Raw genomic sequence first — 18,558 nt, forward strand, 5'->3', positions numbered from 1 at the left:
CGGGTGAACAACAGTGGCTTTAGTTTTCCTGTTTAAGTGCTTGACCCCCCATCCAGAGCCCTCCTAATTGCTGGGCAAAGCCAGTCTGTCACACAAATGGTAAATACCCACTTTGCCTGCAGGAGAAGACAGGACACGTGCCTTTACATACGTACTTCACGGCACGTGTATTCACACGCACTGGTGGTCTCTGCTTACAGCAGAACGACTTTCTTTTCCTCCAGTTTGGAAAAGTTCTGTCTTCTTTTTTAAGTCCGTGACCACCCTTACCCAGCTGGGCTTCTTCAGACACTATCCTATAAGGATCTGCAATCAGTAAGAGGCAAGCTCAACAGCAGCCACAGCTCCTTGCCATGTCTTTCCTCCTCTTCATGCTTGATGAGAAAAGGATTGTGGGCCCATCTGTTCATGAAAGTTACATTCTGCTGCAATCTGAGGATAGGCAGAATAGAAGAAGTGAAGAAACATGCAAAGAGACTAAAGGTAGCACGTTACTTTCTGATAGTTCACTGAAGAATGTCTAAATAATAATTGGAGAATTTCCAAAATACTTAAAAATTATGATGGAAGGGGAAAAATTAACTGCAGGGCATGTAATGCAACAAGTATTCTGAGGTAACATCTGCCAGCATGATGAGAATAAGAACTGTTTCAACACGACAAAGAATTTAAATTTAATGCTGCTTTACTTAAAAAATATCCACCTATATACAGTAATTTAAAAGTGTGTACTAACATTCCTGTAGTACATAGGCCAGTTCAAAAATTATCATTTACATCACTTTTCCAGTTTATAAAAATGTTAACATTGCAGAACTTGTAATTCAAATATAATCTTTATCAATGTAATGGGGACCCCTTCAGTTTTATATATATATTATTGAGATGTTCTTTTTTAATACTAATCCAGAGAGCATCCGAAGACTCTTCTCATCTCACATGTGTTCTTAGTGGAGGATTTTTAGAGGGATCTGTAAATAGATAGGACAGGTTTAATCAGAGGAGAAAGACACATTTTTTGGACAGGTATTTTGGATGCAGTTCTACAGCAGCGATGCTGCATTTATCTCCTCCCCTTGAACTGCTACGTATACATTGCGCATGTTCTGTAGCCCTTCAGTAAAAAGTCTTTGATCAGATCACAGAGCAGACAGTTTAAACTGACTGAGGCTGCAGTGAAAAGTCATGCAAAGTAACTTGGCATGGAAACCAAAAAAAAAATTAATGAAAAGTTGGAGAAGAAGTTGATCTAATAAAACAGAAAAGACTGGGTTTTGTAAAAAGCAGAATATGGGCATGAGATCTTTTGGCACCTTCAACTACCAGTTTTCAAAGCTGGATAGGTGAACTTATGCTCCTACAACAGTGACCTAGTACCAAGTTTGTAAGTTAAGGGGGGGGGGGGAGGGGGGGGAAAGCAGCAACATTCAGTCACTTTCCTGACAAGGTTCAGGTACTATGTCCATTTGTTATTCAGGTGTGTAAAACCTCATGCATAGTATTTAAATCAAAACATGTGATGGAAGACATGGATCAAGTCACCTTTCTTTTGCCATTTCACAAGTTCATGAACAGAAAAACCCCCAACTCAGTAGCTGCTTAAGTCTGTTTCTGTGACATCACTGCTTTTAACATCAAGGGCTCTGCAAACTCAACAATCTAAATAACACAGACTGCATGCCAAGACACATAATTTTATTTTTAGCTACCAAGACTTTAAAGTAAATTCAGTGGTTTTCATTATACCTTTTGTCCCTATTACCACAGTAACAAATCCCATTCCTCCCTGTGCCTATGCTAGCAGCCCAGTTCTTCACGTTAATGCCAGTTTCTGTTCTTTATTTTCACTCCGTTTTTAACCCTATGGGATAATTATCAGACTTTCTCATGTTTGCACACTTACCTCTAGCTATCTTGCTGGGATATATTTTCTGAAATGGCTTGAATTCATCAGGTGGGGGGAAATCTTCCACAGAATGGAAAGTAAATTTAGATTCAAAGTCATCTGGGAAGTTTCAGGGAAATAAACATTAGTCCCTATTAGAGATATACTTTAAAAAAAAAAAAAAAAACACAAAAAACAAACACCCTGTCACAAGTAATTTCAGTTAAAAATGCTGACTTGTTTTCCCCCTGGAATTGATAGTGGCTCATTCCATATAAACAATCGTGATGAGTACTTCTGTGAGCCATCCAAGTTTTCTGGCTTAATTGTAAGCACTGCCTGCTACTAACTGAAGTTAAGCTTCTGGCTGCCGTTCCAGTTCTCTGCACTGATGATATTGTAATAGAGGTATTCCTAGGTGGTTTTCAAGCCGTTTAGCTATGAACAAGAATGAACGGCCAATTCATCAGACCACAAAAATAATTCTTAGCAGCCTTTGTTCTATAGAATTGAAGCTCATGAAGGTCCACGAGCGGGTTTTAAGAACAGTAATAGCACACTAGAGCAACTTTTCACAATCTTAAATAATCTTGCAGGTAGTGCATCCTTTTCCTGTCTACTGGATCATTCAAAACCTTTGTGAAAAAGCCTTAATTTTCTCTCACTGCATAAGGCCGTACAAAAACGTTTCCAATGCTCTAGTTATCCTACCCTGTTACTGCCACGAGAAAGCCTTGAATTAATTTCTGAGGTCTGAGACACACACAGGCTTCTGTACTAAAATTATTAACTACAGCTAGGAGATCTAATTTAGATTCTATTACCAAGGATGTGCATATTTCCATTTTTAAGTGGTGGGTAGGGGTCATGAGCTGTAGCCCAGGCTGAGACTCCGGACTTGCTTGTAAGTTCAGTTGTTGGCGATCTTGCTGGTGGCTGTGGAGGTGTGACCAGCTTCCCAGCACCGGTTCCTGAAAAAGCAGCACACCAGCACATAAACATCATCGTGACTTAAATGTGACCGTAAGCTTTGCACAAACGTGGAGGGAGTGTTGGAATGCAGTATTTGGAGCTAACTTACCCAACTTCATGGCTGCTGTCAAGCCTGACTACGGGTTTATAGCATTGACTGTTAAATCTAAGTCATTACTGGAGTTGGCTGGGGCTTGTTGTTTCTAGTTCTAGGGAAAGCCTGACATTCTGAATTATGGTTTTGTCCCAGTCTGGAGGGGAAGACTATCCTTCCACTTTCACAGGAACAAGTAGTTTCTTTAAGAAAAAAATCCAAACCAACCACACTATAGATGGTACCTCTAAAAGAAAATAATTTCCTGACGCTTTTGCAGCTGCTCAGTGGAATTACCATTATTCTTGTGCATTTCACCGGGGAATTGAAAGAGCTGTCAAAGTTTACATTTTCTGGGCAGACCTACCAACAGGAACTGTGTAAGGAGGAGGGAGCCCAAAAGCCTCCCAGTCAGCAGCCTCTCGAAACTGCTTCTCCCCCTAGATAACCAAGAAAAAGGCAGGCTAATTTTATGGAAACCTCAAAGGCAGAACCACCATGAGAAAGAGGCACCTCAATAAAATACAGTTCCTGATTAATCACCATCACGAAGCACCTGATCTGCTGCAGTTACACTGCCTTTCCCATGGCTGTCAAAGGGAACCAGCAATCTTTCTCTCGACATGTGGCTGCTAAAATACAGGGTACAGAATGTTCTCTTCAGATGCTCCTTATTAAGTAGCTGTCTCCATTTCTCAAACCCACACAGATCTAAGCTCATTATTTTTTTTATTCATTATATCAGAGAAGTCTGGTAAAAGTTCCTTCTACTGTCTGGGCAAGGCAACACTAGCTAATATCCCCACTTCCCAAGTAGTCAGAGGAGCGTTTGGCCCTGCCACCTTGAGCACAGGAGGCACTGGCCGCTCCTCTTTGTTGAAAAAAAAAATCAGAGGGCTGCAGCCGTATTTGCTCCTGTACGGCTGTAGCTGCCCCATCTTTGGTTGATTCTCTCCCGGTGCCGTTTCCCAGCGTTGCTCCAGGCTGCAGGGCTACAGCAGCAGGGGATGGCCGGGGCAGGCTGGCGCTCCAGCAGCCGCAGATTTGGCAGGGACGGTGGCGCTGCCCTCGCCCGCGGCTGTCAGGTCCCGAGCTCCCCTCGCCCGAGACACACCAACGCCAACACACCAACAAGCAGCCCAGCGGTCCCAAAACGTTGCTTTCACCCAACAATCACGGATTAAACCACACGGCACGCGTGCCCACTGCTAAGAAGAGCCTGATGCCTCTCACGCTCGTTACACGCCGGGCAACCTTCGGGTGTTATCTCCTGCGTGATGGACCTCACCCTCCCGCTACAGGGGCTCTTCATCCCCACCCCTCCAAGCCCTCCAGCGCGATTTCCCCCCCCCCCCCCCCCGCTCGCCAAAGGGAGACAACTAAACCTCCCCTTCTGGGAAGGTGCCGCTCTCACCTGCGCCTCGGCCGGGCCTCTTCTTCCTGGCCTCGGCCACGGCTGCGGGCTGGGGGAGGCCGGGGGTGGGAGGGAGCGGCAGGGACTGAATGCTGCTCGGCTTATGGAACTGCGAGAGCAAGTGGGGAGACTTGGGGGGCAGCGGCGGGGGCACGTCAGCGCTGCTGCTAAAGGCGGGGGGGGGCGGGAAGGAGAGCCTGGTTGAAGCCAAGGTGTGCGCGGGTGGCGGAGGAGGAGGAGGCGGGGGGGGCGGGCAGTCCCTTCCCTCAGGGGCAGAGGAAGCAGCAGCAGCGGAGAAATCGCTTGTTCTGCTCGGAAACCCGCAGGGGGGCACAGGGGGCAGGGGGGGAGGAGGAGGAGGAGGAGGAGGAGGAGGAGGAGGAGGCGGTGGGTGCGAAGCAACTGCTTGATACTTTGTGGGTTTGTCAGCCTGAGGAGGGGGGAGCAGGGGCGGAGGGGCAGCGTTGGGGGAGACCCCCTTGGGAGGGCGCTCGGCTGGGGGGGGGAGAGGGGGAGGAGGAGGGAAGGTGAGGGAAGGTTTGCTGGAAGCAGGAGGCGGGGGAGGGGGGGCAGGCAGGCTGGGCCGGCCGGGGCCATCCCCAGCCCCAGCCCCAGCCCCAGCTCGGGGGGTGCAGGGAGGCTCGGGGGGCACAGCTGCCCTCGGGCCTTCGGCTGGGTGCGGGGGGTTACTGCTCGCCTTTGCAGCGCCGATGTTTGGTGGGGCCGAGGCCTTGGGAGCCGCCGCTCGGAGCCCGGGGAGCTGCCCGGGCCTCCCAGCTGAAAAACAGGTTATCACGCGTTATACATTCAGCGTTTTGTTTCCTCTCATCAAAAGCACGACAAAGAGCACGCGCTTCACCTTCCCCGGGGGTTACCCCGGAGCGACAAATTTGTCCCGAAACATCTCATATCCAACAGGTGCAACGGGGCTTAAAATGGTGATGTATGCCACCCGGCACCAGCGACTCTGCTTAGTTACAGGATGATCTGCTGAGAGACCCCGCTCCCCTCCCTTTCCCTCAGTTTCTGCAAAATGAAACAGTTTCAGGAGAGGGTGCTTTTCTGCAGAGGCCTGGGGCCCTTCACACCAGCCTCACCCACCGAGCACAGCCCACCCAACACGGATGAGCCCTCTGCTCGGAGGAATCCACTGTCCCAGTGAAAAGGCCTCAGAGAACACAAGTCGATTGACGTGCATCAACTTGAAGTTAAGTACTTGCTTAAGATTAAAAAATTCACACAAACATTACATAAAATCTCGATCCCATGGATAAAAGCCAAGTTCATACAAGCAGGGCCTCAAAAGCCTTCCAGAAGGCACTGGTTCCCATGTTTCCTTTTCAATAGCAAATGCTCAGACTCCTGAGCTTACCAAATATATTTTCCTGAGTAGGAAATGACAAGGGTTTTTCACAAAGAATAATGTCAAAAAAGGCATCTGATAGGCACAGTCCTAGTTTTAGGAACAGCTCAAAGGCTACTGCAGCTGAAGCTGTGTGAGGAAGCCCTATCACAAGCAGTGCTGCGCATCCTGGGCTTGCCTTCCAGGAAAACAAAACCTGCTGGCAGAGCCAAGTTCTGTCTTTCCGTGCAAACGCCTACTTTGCTCTGTGCTGCCTGAGCAGGCACCAGCTGCCCAACAGAGCCGGAGCCCGTTCCCGTGACTCTAAAAGTCACCCCTCCTTGTGCTGGCACTTCCCGAGGTGAAAGCAGCAGCAGGGCTCCCACACGTGCCTTCCTCCTGCCTTTGTGAAGCAACAATAACCTCCTTTTTCAGGTCAATAAATTACCTGACTGGATCAAAGCTGTACTTTATGAAATCCAGAGGGCCAAAATCTTAAATATGAGTCTTTAAAGTAACATGCAAGCCTGTAATACCATAGGAATACATGCTAATGGAGAGGAGGAAATAGGACTTCTTTGCCACTCGTGCTGAAGTTGATAAGCTCAGATTTCAATACGCTATTTCAGGTACAATTACAATTTTTCATTAAACTAATGTAAAAAATCTCCACTAAAACTCTGTACAATTTATTAAATCTCCTTCCTACCCAGTGTAGTTTATTATTTACATTTTAATGAATTGTTTACATTTAAGGAATAAGGCACCCGAGATCTAGAAAGATGATTTCAAGCGCATTATTAATTGAGCCCTCCATGGCCACACGCTGAACTAAGGGTTCAGAAAAAAACAATAAAAATCAATCACTAAAGCTAACCCCAAAGTACTTTCATCTCAAATCATTGTTCCCCCCAGCTATTCTTTCATACAAACGAAGCTCTTACCCGTCATGTCCCTCTGGCCTGCTGGTCTGAGGACGGGAAAGCCACCAGCAAATAAACCTCCCAGAGGCTGCTGAGAGGCACCTTTATTAATGGCTGGATTAACTCCATCTCTGTTAGCTCCTTTGGGTTCTGTTAAAAAGAATCAAAAAACCAGGGTGTATCAGAAAGTCATTTCATCCTTGCCCTCAGACTGCTGCAACTTGGCACCAACAAACATAGCGAAGACCTGACTTCTCCCCCTTTAAGCAGGCTCAGCAAGGAAAGTTACTGTTAATACGGTAAATCACCATTACTCTCTGACCCCTGTCTTGGAGCACAGCACCCTCTGGTGCATTTAAATCTCACATCAATAATGACAGCAACAGGTTGTGTTAAACAACATTAAATTTATGCTTCCAGATTTTTTTCTGGCATTTTTTGTTCTTTTTATCTAGTAAAGAACAACTCTTCTGCCAGAGCCAACAATTCCCTCTTAAACAATTATTTTATCGAGAAACTCTCCAGGATTTCATCGTCCGTGATATTTTTTTTTTTTTTTTTTTTTTTTGGACAAGGAATACCTGTTAAGGTGACACCCAGTTAGAGACATGATGAAGCGTTAACAGTTACTGACCTCAGAGCAGGATGCAAGTTTAGAAAGCGTCCCTCCTAAAAGCTCGACGAAGATGCAGGCTTTTGCTGAACTTCAAACCCGCCCTTCAGTTGGAAAACTGCCCAGCTGACCTCCACAAGCGAGGCTTCAGCAAAGCTCACCCAGGGACTTTACTTGGGAGCACACACTTACTTTCAATCTGCGGTGCACTGCGGTCATTGATCTGAGTCACTTTTCTTAAGCGAGTGCCCTGCTGGATATCAGCTAAGAGCGCGTTCCGTGCTTTTTGGTCTTCCTTTCGCAATTTTGGTACCTCTGAACTTGCCTGTTGACAGTAAGAGCATTAGACAGGAGGTGCAGACAAAAACACGTGCTTAGAAAGGACACAGAAGCCAACATGGGGTAGAAGATTTCAAGTAAACCATCCTTGGCAGCTGGCATTTCAAAACCTTCGAATTTAATCAACAAGAACAGAATTCGGTTGCGTAGGAGGCAGGAAAACTGAGAGTTTAAATATAACACCAATCTAATACTAGCTGTGCTAATACTGCTGAAAGGAAATTAGGGGACACGTTTAAATGAAATGTGACCTCTTGCTTGGCCATTTATGCTCTCTGTCCCAACAACTTCAGCTCTGACTGCCTCTCTCTTTAGCCCTTTTCATTCTATTTACAGTGCTCTCCAGTGACAATTTTACATGCCACCTTAGCACAAACATCTTTCTGGTTTACCCACTTTGCCTTAGGAAAAAAGACAGCTAATTGCGTACTGCATTTATATATGAATGCGATCATTAACTAATTTAGACTGTTCCTGTATCAGAGATTGACACCAGTTTAAGTAGACCGTCTTTAGAAGAATACAACTATATTTTTGTAACTTTTCTAGCCTAATCAAGGTCCATAAATGTAAAGTCAGGTTGTATTTAAAGTTTTGTAAGAAAACAAATTTAATTATTTATCCTTATTTCATCAAGTTTACCGTTATATATAAATCCTTAAAAAGTCTGCACACTCCACTTTCCTGAAGCAGATTAAACTAGCAAAGCTGTTACTTCCAAACCTATCGTGTGGTTAACAGAGTGGTCTAACAGAGGGGAATTTTCATGCCAGAGGAGCAATGTGCTACACGCTTCCACACCTACTGCAAATTCCCATAGGTTAGCCAACTACCAAAAGAGAACAAATACCAGAAATGTTGCCATAGCCCTTAATTTTAGCATCCAAGTCATAATAAAGCGGAGCGGTGCTGTTGCACTTTGAAACAAAAAACCCAACTCAGTAATAGTACTCTGAAAGCAAAACAGACACTTGAAAATACTGAACCAGCTGCCGAATTAATAAAATGTCTAACTTGTTAATCCTAAATGAAGAATTATACAGGTACAATATTACTTGTGGTTATTTTTGCACTTGCTAAAAAAAACCAGCAAGCTAGATTTGCAGAACCCCACTAGATGGCACTCCGGATCGCTGCTAATGCCCGCTGCATTCCTGACACCTGATGTAAAACCTCGGAATTATCATCTCGTGACTGATACTATAACCATATATTATTTTAAAATATTAGAAAAAAACTCACTGCTACATAGTTTCATAATTTGAAACAGTGCTGTCTGCCCTTGTGCTTTCAGGACGGCGAGTCCCACGGCCCATGAAGACAATCCAGAAAAGCTGTCTCTCTCAGCAGTGTTAGACAATGCACCAGCCAGAAACTATTTCCACTCACATTTTCTGCAAGTTGACAATACTTACTGTGAATAATGGAAATACCATAGCTGGAACAAGGGTGATTCCCCTTCTCACAAAAGCTTTTTACCAGTATCTTCAACTTCACGCCTCTCTAGTCCCACTAATGACCCTGCTGTAGCAGGACAACCAGGATCTAGAGGGATCTGATCAAGACCTACGTTTAAAATTAGATGCAGCAGCTGTCTTTTCATTTCCGGGTTCAAGTGTCCGTATGTTATGCCAGCTGTCCACTTCATCTCCCCAGTCTGCTTCTCTGAGCAGGTAGGCTGTTGGAATATAAAGCCTTGATATCCAAACAGCCATTAGGCTAAAACACCCCACCTGTGGTAACTTATATTTGCGAGTGACCCATGACTTGATATCACTCTATCATGGCTAAGATATAAATTCTTTCCTACAGATGGTGAGCAAAAAAGGAGGAACGCTATTTCTGCAGGCCCATTCTGCAGCAGAACAAGCTGCCTCGCTCTTACAATAGATCCCCTTACTTCAAGCACAACTCCATCCCATGCCCCAGCTGTTTCTTCTTCCTCCTCATGTACATAAGAGATACAATCTTCCATGCCCAGCCCGATGGACTCGGGTGATTGATTAGCTGCTGAGTAGCTTGATACGGATTCTCTTTTTCCATTACAAAGTCAAGATGGTCTGGGGTGTAGTGTTGCCTGGTTGCACAGCAGTCAGAGCTCCGTCGGATTTCTCGTTTGCTGCCTGCACTCCCAAGGCCACTGGCAATTCTTGTCAAGAATCATTTCGCTGGGCGTCTCACCCACCCACCTACCCGTGTCCTGCATTTGCAAATTTGTGGTTTTACCATATTGCCCTTTGATACACAATCAGAAAGGAACCTTCCTTCCTTTGATTAAGCAATTAATCTGGGATTCACACTCGGGCTGTGCCTGCAATCCATAGCACAAGAACAAACACTAAATGTTTAAGTTGCTAACCAAGAGAAAAATTAGAAGAGGAGCTCTTATGGGTGTCAAATCTTCAATCCCCATCACATGCAATAGAAGCATTTCAGCAGGAAGACAAATATATTTTGTCACAGAGGGGAAAAATAGCTGCAAGACAAAAGATGTAATTCTTCGGCTACTTTCTACCCCACCATCTGCAGGGCAGCCTCATTTATTTACAAAACGAGAAACATCTCAATCTTTCAATGAAAATCAGAAAGGAAGCAGAGAAGAATGTGAAGATCATTTGTTTTATCAGATGCCAGAGCTGCCTCGGGTAACACAGAGTGAAATTAAATTCCATACTTTATTTACATGAATTGGTAAGGGAACGGTGGGTTCTCATTACCTTAGTAACCACGAGGTTATTCTGCTGCTATCTCAGACACAAAGAATGGCACGTTCAAATGCATACTTGGAAACAGAACGGAACAAACCACACATGTAAATAGCCTAAACATAAGAGAACTGCTGCCTTTTCATCTCAGAAAACTCCACTGCTTTTGTCTTCAGTGTCCTAAATTACACCCTCATCTGTACGATTCAGTAAGGTATGGGATCAATGTCTGGGCTACCTGACAGGCCTCCGAAGTACCTGTAAACAGGAAAAGACCATCAATGATGGAAATAAACATTTCAAAATTTGCAGGTGGTAACTTAGACTGGCAGAGAAATGAATGAGGACAGCATGGTTATAGAGAAAGATCCAAATCACTGCAACTTGAAGCCATTTGAAAAGAATAACAAACCAAAACAGGCTCCCCCACTGCCGGGGGTGTGGGTAAGGAAAAAAAAATAAAAAATAAATTAAAAAAGGTGATGCCTCCAGAGTGCCACAGGCCTGAACCCGGCAGCGGGCTCCAGCAGTGAGCCTGCATCAGCACGTTGTGACTGATCTCCCAGCTCAGTGCCCTGGCAAGGAGGGACAGCACACTCCTCTGATACATCTTATCCTTTCAGAAAAAAAAATAAAGCGAGCAAAAACGGAATTACAAGTTCAGCTCCGGTCCCCAGATCTTTAAAATTATATTGTTAAACTGGAGATGCACAGGAAGGAGCCGAAGTGGTACTCAAAAACCTGGAGGAAACAGTTCAGGTTTTAAGCAGCTCAGTCTGGTCCATCAGCCCTGAAGTCGACCTGAGGGCTGGACTGCCCGCACCACACAGAAAGCTTCACGGGGAAACGGTGGTGAGGACTCGGGCAGCAGAGACAGGTATTTGGTGAATTAATGGAAGACACAACCAGACGAGCTCCCATTAGAAAGCAGCAAGACTGACTTCCCCACAGTGAAGGGCAGAGGAAGGCAGCAGACTATTGCTTTCTTGGGTTTCAGATCAAGGCTGGATCCTCTCTGGCAGAAGTGCTTTTTAGGAAGCACAAGTCCTTTTTAGGAAGCACGAGTCCTTGGGCCCCACACAGAACGACGTGCTGACACGCAGCACCTTGCAGTGGGGAGGTAGCCAGTGGTTCGTAGCAGTTCCCTTCCAGTTGTGAGTTCTGTGAATCATTTTATCATTTTGGTTAGGAAACCAACTCCGTTTACACTGTCTATATGGAGCCTGCAAGGTTTGGCCCTGAATAATCACAATCTTAACACCCTAAACTGGGTTGTATCAGACAAATTAAGGGCTGAGAGACTTTAAGGAAAACACACTAAAATCCTAATGGCAATGAGCTCCATTTCTGGGTGCGTTACTGCTGCAATACTTGCATCACCTTGGGAAAGTCACTTTACATCTTGAAAGACAGATGGGAGCATCGACCTACCCTCTGGGTTCCTATTATACTCAAAATATTTAAGAGGTATACATGCTCAGATACTAAAGTGATGAAAAAGCAGAAGGCACAAGTCATTCGAAAAAGTTTATAGTAATATTAATTATTATCTGTCAGATTTTAAAAAGCACCCTTGCACACAGAAAAGGGGAAATCCTCTGGACCCTGGGCAGGTAGTTCAGGTCACAGTGGATACACACACTGTCCCATAAACTGGTTATATTTACTCTGATTTTTAAATACGTTCTTTACTGCAAAATACTTCAGGGTAGTGTAGATCTTCATAAACATGGCGTTTGCAGCACAAATGTACCTCCAGCCTTCTAGACAACCCAGCAGTCGCAAACCTTTGTTTCAGAAAAAAACCATCAGCTGATGGGAAAAGAGGATCCAGTACTTCTGCTATATAATAGGTAGGAGCCATAAGTAAAATAAAGCACGACTCCATCCAAAGGCACTACATCCTCCTTTATTTCAGAGAATTTACAGTATTGAGTATTTATACTCTTAACACATAATGAATAGTATCATCACAGTAGATTCCCTCTCCTGGTCAATTTTATAGGAAATATTGGAAGAACAGCTGTGTAGAAAACGTATTTATTTATTTGAACTAGATGAAAAAAACTAAACCAAAAAAAGAAATCAAAATACACTTAGCTTATCCCTAACTATTTGGTGAGACACAAAACGATAAAATTAAAAATCAATCAATCAGTTTGACATGCAGTATATTATTGCGGGCAGAGAGCTCTCTCTTTTGCTGATAATTTCATTTATTTCTATGAATCTGCTATCAATCACCCTTCCCCTCTCCCATAGCCAATTTTTTCCCCCTACACACACAAAAAAAAAGAAGTCAATGCAGAGATCAAGCACAGATTCTGGCAGAAGGTACACGCAGCAGGTATTTTAGTAAAAGAAGAGTTTGAGGACACCCCTTAGCAAACCCTTGCTTTCTTATTGTTTTTCTCTGCCATGCCCAGCCAAGTCTGCACAGATATGGGCTGAGGCAAGGAATCTTCACCAGTGTAGCATGCAGCACCCCAGGTTTGGCTTTTAAGGAAGGAGAAGCCATTGCAGCAAGATAAAGGATTTACAGAAAGCTCTAGGATAAGGGATACTTGATCACAGAGACATTCATTCATGAAAATGAGAGCTGGCCTCCTCTGGCATCCAATCTGAAATGATTCAGAGACCAAACTTGAAATAAGAAAGGCAAAAGAAAAAGTCTACATACACAACAACGGACAATTAAAGGCAGCATGTAGAAGAGCAGACAGGGCAAAACCAGCAATAGCTGCGTAGGCAATGCAGTCAGTAACGTAACAGCATCAAGCCTGGCCAAAGAAACCACACATCCACAGTGAGAGACAACTGAAACAGCTAAACCTTAACTGAATGACCTGCAAAGCATCAAAGAAGAGCCACAACACCTGGAAAGGTAACAAAAACCCTCAAGTATTATTCCTGTATTAGCAATAACTGGAATTCTGGTGTAGACAAATGTGGATTGTTCAGGAAAGAGGGCAATAAAGGTGAAGCTAGCTGTGTAATGCTGTGTGTGCGTCATGTCAGAGGTGGCTAAGAATATCAAGAGGAAAACACAGCTTGTTTGGGGTTGGTACATCATCTGAGAAAGGATGATGAGTGTTCTCACCGCCCATATGGCATAGCAAGGCTCTCCACGTAGGAGAGCACGGAGGGAGGGATGATGACTGGGTCCCCATCCAGCCACAAAGCTCCTGCTCCTTTGAAGGAAAGCCAGGCACAAGGGTGGTCTTGAAAGGCACAGACACAGAGCAAGGGGCCTTAAGGGGCAACACCCTGCTAAAATACCCTTCTGGGAAGACTGATGGTGAAAAAAAGTGGACCAAGAACAGGGGAGACCTGCCTGTGAGCAACTTACACCATAACTTCCTTCCACTCAACCACAGGCTCCTGACCACAAGCATCCCATAAGGAGATCCCTGTAACCATTAGGACTAATGTATTTCAATGAATTAAACTCTTAAAAGACTGCATCCTTTTCAAAAATAGAACGGACAGAAAAAAGATATTGACAGTAAGATGTCAGAACATGCTAACAAACTACAATGTCATAACTTCTTAATAAAAGAATCAGGTTGTTTTGCAACAAGATAGAATATGGAGGATGACCAGAAATCTCCGTGTAAGCGAGCCAGTACGTCTTCCTTGCCACAGCACAGGATTATAAAACTCATCTGTACATTTGTAGCCCAGCATGAAATTTGAAATGCCAGAGGAACTTATCTTCCCCAGACCAATCCACTATTACTAGATTAGAATTATGCCATGAATTCACAATTTCATATTTGCAGCAGAGGCAGTTTGCCCAGCAGGCAAGAGCATTACTTTTACAAAGAATTCTCAAACCAGGAGCTAAAGTCTCCCCTGGGAATGTGACGAGAAATGCAATTGCAACAAAAACCAGGGGCTTATTAACATAATAAAATAATCCCAGTTTCCAGCAAGTCACAAACAGCAGTACAATAGAAAACAACACTGTCATCCTTCTTGCATTTACTTTAAACAGCTACCAAGTGTGGTTTCACTCATGCACTGTCAAATGCAAAATAAAATAATCAAAACAATCCCCCTTTCCAGTTTAAGGTAAAATCCAACAAATCATAAGACTTCTTTTATTTTAAATATTTTAAACTGTTCGTTTATAGAGAAGCTTGCAAGATCTGGTACGTGTGAGTTTTGGCCCATCTATTCACAACAGATCCTCAACCTCTGATTTAAAGCTTTTTAATTATGGGAAACCTCGTCACAGTGTGAGACTCCACCTGCACAGTCAATCGCAAGATCAGAGCCGCTTCTTGTGTTTCTGCTGAGTAGCATACAATGAACTAATTAATTCTTGGCACTTGGTCTACCTGGGTAAACATGGCAATCTCTCAGCCTTCTAGCAAGCCAAGCTTCAAACACTTCCCATGCGAGGGGTCACTCTCCAGCCAATTTTTCTGAGCAAACCCACACGAGGAGAACTGCCAAATAGCTTCCTGGCAGCTAACAAAATCATTGTTTCAAGAGAATGACAGCATTTCATGATTCCATCTACGCCCAGCTCCATAATGATTAACCATGATCTCAGCCTGCATCGCACAAAGTTCTGCAATCTGAACCTGCCGGGTTGAAAAGGTCACTGAGCAATGTGTGTACTTAGATAGGCTGTGTCTACACCAGCCTCGCTCCTCAACTTCTAGCAAGGGAAGTATGGGGCAAAAGTTGTTACAGGTCTCTTCCCAGCATTTTAGACACCGCCTAGGCCTGGCATCAGTCCCAAATAACGAAGCGTTTCAGCGCCTGCAGAGCCCAGTGCCTGCTCTGCACTAGCATCAACCTGCCTGAAGTGTACCTGCAGACTCCATGGCAGGGAACGAAAGAAAAAAAAAAAACAGCAGAGCAGGAATTACCCTCTTCTATATCTGTATTCCAGTGCTTATTTCAAACACCACCAGTAATCAACGCCACCACACACAACAAAACCCTCTTCATTTTACCTTAGCATCACTCAATCAGACAATGTAAAATCTTGGGTACTTAACGGTTCAATTGCTCCTGCTGCAGGCGGAGCAGTGGGCTCATTAACAAGGGTGCACTTAAAATTTTCCAGTGTGGGTTGCTAAATTTCTACACCTGAATGCAAAAATGCAACAGAATCAATATGACGATTTATACCTGCTGAGCTACTTAGCTTTTCTGTGGGTATTTAACTTCGACACCCACATTTTAAACATAAATTCCAGCTGTTTTTTCACTAAAAGAAAATATGCAGTAACAGAAGTCACCGAAATGGAGGCACTATAAAATCCAAACTACTCGAGACGTGTTTCCCAGCAGTTCAGAAGGATCGCGAGTCAGATACCAAAAATACCCTGAGACTGGCTTCAAAAAATAATTTTGAACTTCACCTTGTGGTTTCTAAATTTCTGGGATTAAAATTCCCAAGGTTTCCTCTGCATCAGTGAAAATGGAAGTGACAATTCTTACATAAACAAGAAAACCTGAGGCCCTGGCGTTGCAATGAACATGTCAAACAGCACAAGGCTGAAATACACTGCTGTGGGAGCTGGCGACAGCACCACTGTTTATTCTCTCTGTCTGCTATAGTGGGGTCCCCAGAATGACAAGGGCTGCTGTAATTACTGATAACAATTCAATGTGTAACAACCTACACGTATCACGATTTAATCTCACCCTGCTCCAAGAACACTAGGCCACTTCTCCTGTCCGGTTACCTGCACAGAAGCTACTGATTGTTCTGAAATATCATTTAGCATCCATGCAAAATTATGGTCAGCCTAAGATAGGAGCACAGCGAGGAACTAACATTTCTTGCAATGTCACCTTCCAGCCACAGAGAGAAGTCCAACTCAAGTGTCACTGTAATTCTGGATTCTCTTTTAATTATAAGGCTACAAGTGTAATATTAATTGACAGACAGAATTTAATATTTAGCCTCTGCATACACGACAGATGGGGGATACTGATTTTTCCAGGCAATACTACCTTGTGATCAGAATGGTAAATTAACCTATTGGCTTTCTGCAGCTAGGCTGCTTCTAGTACCTGGGCTTGATCATTTACAGCTGTGACACGCTGCAGCTTCCATACTTTTATATGGAAGGTTATACAGATGAAAATCAGACAGCAAGAGTAAGAAAAATGTATTTAAGTGCTTTCCATTCCATTCAGACAACATGCACACTGACCCTAGGAAGAAACATACAAAATAGAACTCACCACCTAAACACATTAAAAGTGATGACCTAAGAGATCTCAAGTAAAGCATTCAAGAGTAGCACATATGAATATATTCAGTGTGTGCCCTCGTACCTGTTCAGATGAAACGCACAAAGCAATGCCAACTCAGTATTTATGTTTTCTTTACGTCTTCCCCACCTTTCATAGCTCCCACTTACCCTTTCTGTATCTGTTGATTACAAGAGTAGAAGGCCACAGCAGCACCACTTTGAGATGCCACAGCTAGGCAATCCCACATCTTCCACTATCTGAAAATTAAGTCAAATAAACCACACAAAGACACAGCATTTTTTTCTACATAATTGCCTCTCACTTCTTTATGAAAGCAGACTGGTGTGAGATGTGATGCATATTAAAACACTATAAATCAGTTTCCTTTCTTTTGGCTGAAACAAAGCATTCCCAAAAATTTCAGCTACTCTTTGCCCAGCCCTTAGAACAGTCTGTATGATGACCAGTCATCAACAAGATTACCAAGCCCGCACTCTCACTTCAGTTTGTTTTACCTATCAGCAATAAACGTTATGATTTAGCATCTCCTGGCCTAGGGACTTCATGACAAAGTGCTATCATCTTACCCACAGCTTGCATAAAATTTTAATAAACACATTCCTACGTATTTTGTAATTGGCACTATGCATGATTCTATTCTTTCAGCGTTACGCTTGCACGTCTAGGGGTCTGAATGAAAACTTGAGAAATTACCTAAATTACCTTAATTTTTACAATAAATAATTAGCAAGCATGCACACACATTTATGCATATAGACAGTTATAGGTGCACATTCTCTCGTATTATATTTGGTAAGACCAAATCAAAACACCATAAATCATCATTATCGTCAGCCGAGCTGTTTTACGTACGTTGTTTTCCTCTTTCCAAAGAAGAGTAGTGCTAAATGTCATAGGAGCAAAACCAACTCCCACACAACTTCAGAAAAGCAATGTAGCACTCTGAATTTCTTGGGAAGGTTGAAGGAAACAGCTTGACAAGGTTTGCGCTCTGACAACTGCATGAAGGAGGGAAAAAAAACCAGCCCCCCAAGGAAAACCGTCAGCTGATGTTTTTCTTAACCTTACAAATCCTACCTCTGTGTAAATTATGCATTTATCACAGTGTTACATCACGAGGAATTGCTTTTCTGAGTTTTTTATTACAAGACTAGAAAATAAAGTCAGAATAACAAACTTGGTAAACACTGACATATGTTTATCTACAACAGAAATTCTATTCCTTTTTTTTTTTTTTTTTTAACTAAATAAGAGTGAGGTAATCATTAAGACTAATCTACATGCCACTCCAGCATTCAGCATTATTTCAAGTTTCACATTTCTCTCACCAAAACAAGCATATTCCTTTCTTCTCCTGCTCTCCTAGTTTTCAGTATGCCAATATGGCAAATAAACCTCTGGTACTACTTTACTGACTTTAATCATCTGATCCACTGTGATGTGGGGCGTTAATTTCTATGCTAAGAGTTTAGCTGTAACAATTCTAAAGAGAATAGAAGCATTTTCTTGAACTCCACAAACATATGAATCATTAAACAAACATCTCTGAATAAGGCACAACCCAGCAGGGCTGCTACACATCCACACTTCCTTCAATATTCATAGGTGATGACTGATCATAACATTAGGAATTCAAATGTACAGACAAACACTGCACAGCAGTGAGCAAAATCCTCTCTTGATGCTCTCTTGGGAGATGAAGCAGAGAAAATTTTTAATCAGTCTCAGTGCTGGTATCTACTCCAGGAAATACGACAAACCAAAACTAACCAGAATGCCTCATATGCCAAACTAAAAGGCAAAAGCGGTAAGAGAAATAGATGGGGAATATAAAGAAGTTTTTCAGGATCAGAAAACTTTTTTTTAAAAAAAAAAACAAAAACAAAAAACCAACCAAAACAAAACCAAGAAACAACAAACACAACACAACACCTTCCCCCTAAAAAACAACAAAAACCTATGGACTAAAAACAAACACCTTCCATGATGCACCTACAGCTATAACACTGAAAGAGCTACAGAACA

The 18,558-nt window shown here is 43.3% G+C and overlaps 1 protein-coding gene across 8 annotated transcripts in view; it reads right to left on the minus strand.

The window, feature by feature from the left end:
• Positions 1-682: 682 nt before the first annotated feature.
• The window catches only part of WIPF3 (WAS/WASL interacting protein family member 3), a 35,496-nt gene continuing 17,620 nt past the window's right edge, over positions 683-18,558 (minus strand). For all 8 annotated transcript variants that reach the window (XM_042802272.1, XM_042802274.1, XM_042802276.1 and 5 more), the window contains 6 exons: positions 7,436-7,568; positions 6,652-6,780; positions 4,366-5,142; positions 2,710-2,856; positions 1,904-2,005; positions 683-971 (listed from right to left, as the gene is read on the minus strand). In XM_042802272.1, the coding sequence (XP_042658206.1) occupies positions 931-971; positions 1,904-2,005; positions 2,710-2,856; positions 4,366-5,142; positions 6,652-6,780; positions 7,436-7,568 (1,329 nt within the window). In that variant the 3' untranslated portion in view covers positions 683-930. The remainder of the gene's footprint in view (positions 972-1,903; positions 2,006-2,709; positions 2,857-4,365; positions 5,143-6,651; positions 6,781-7,435; positions 7,569-18,558) is intronic.

The sequence above is a fragment of the Tyto alba genome, unplaced genomic scaffold (genome assembly GCF_018691265.1).
Source record: "Tyto alba isolate M040663 unplaced genomic scaffold, T.alba_DEE_v4.0 Super-Scaffold_38, whole genome shotgun sequence".
NCBI lineage: Eukaryota > Metazoa > Chordata > Aves > Strigiformes > Tytonidae > Tyto > Tyto alba.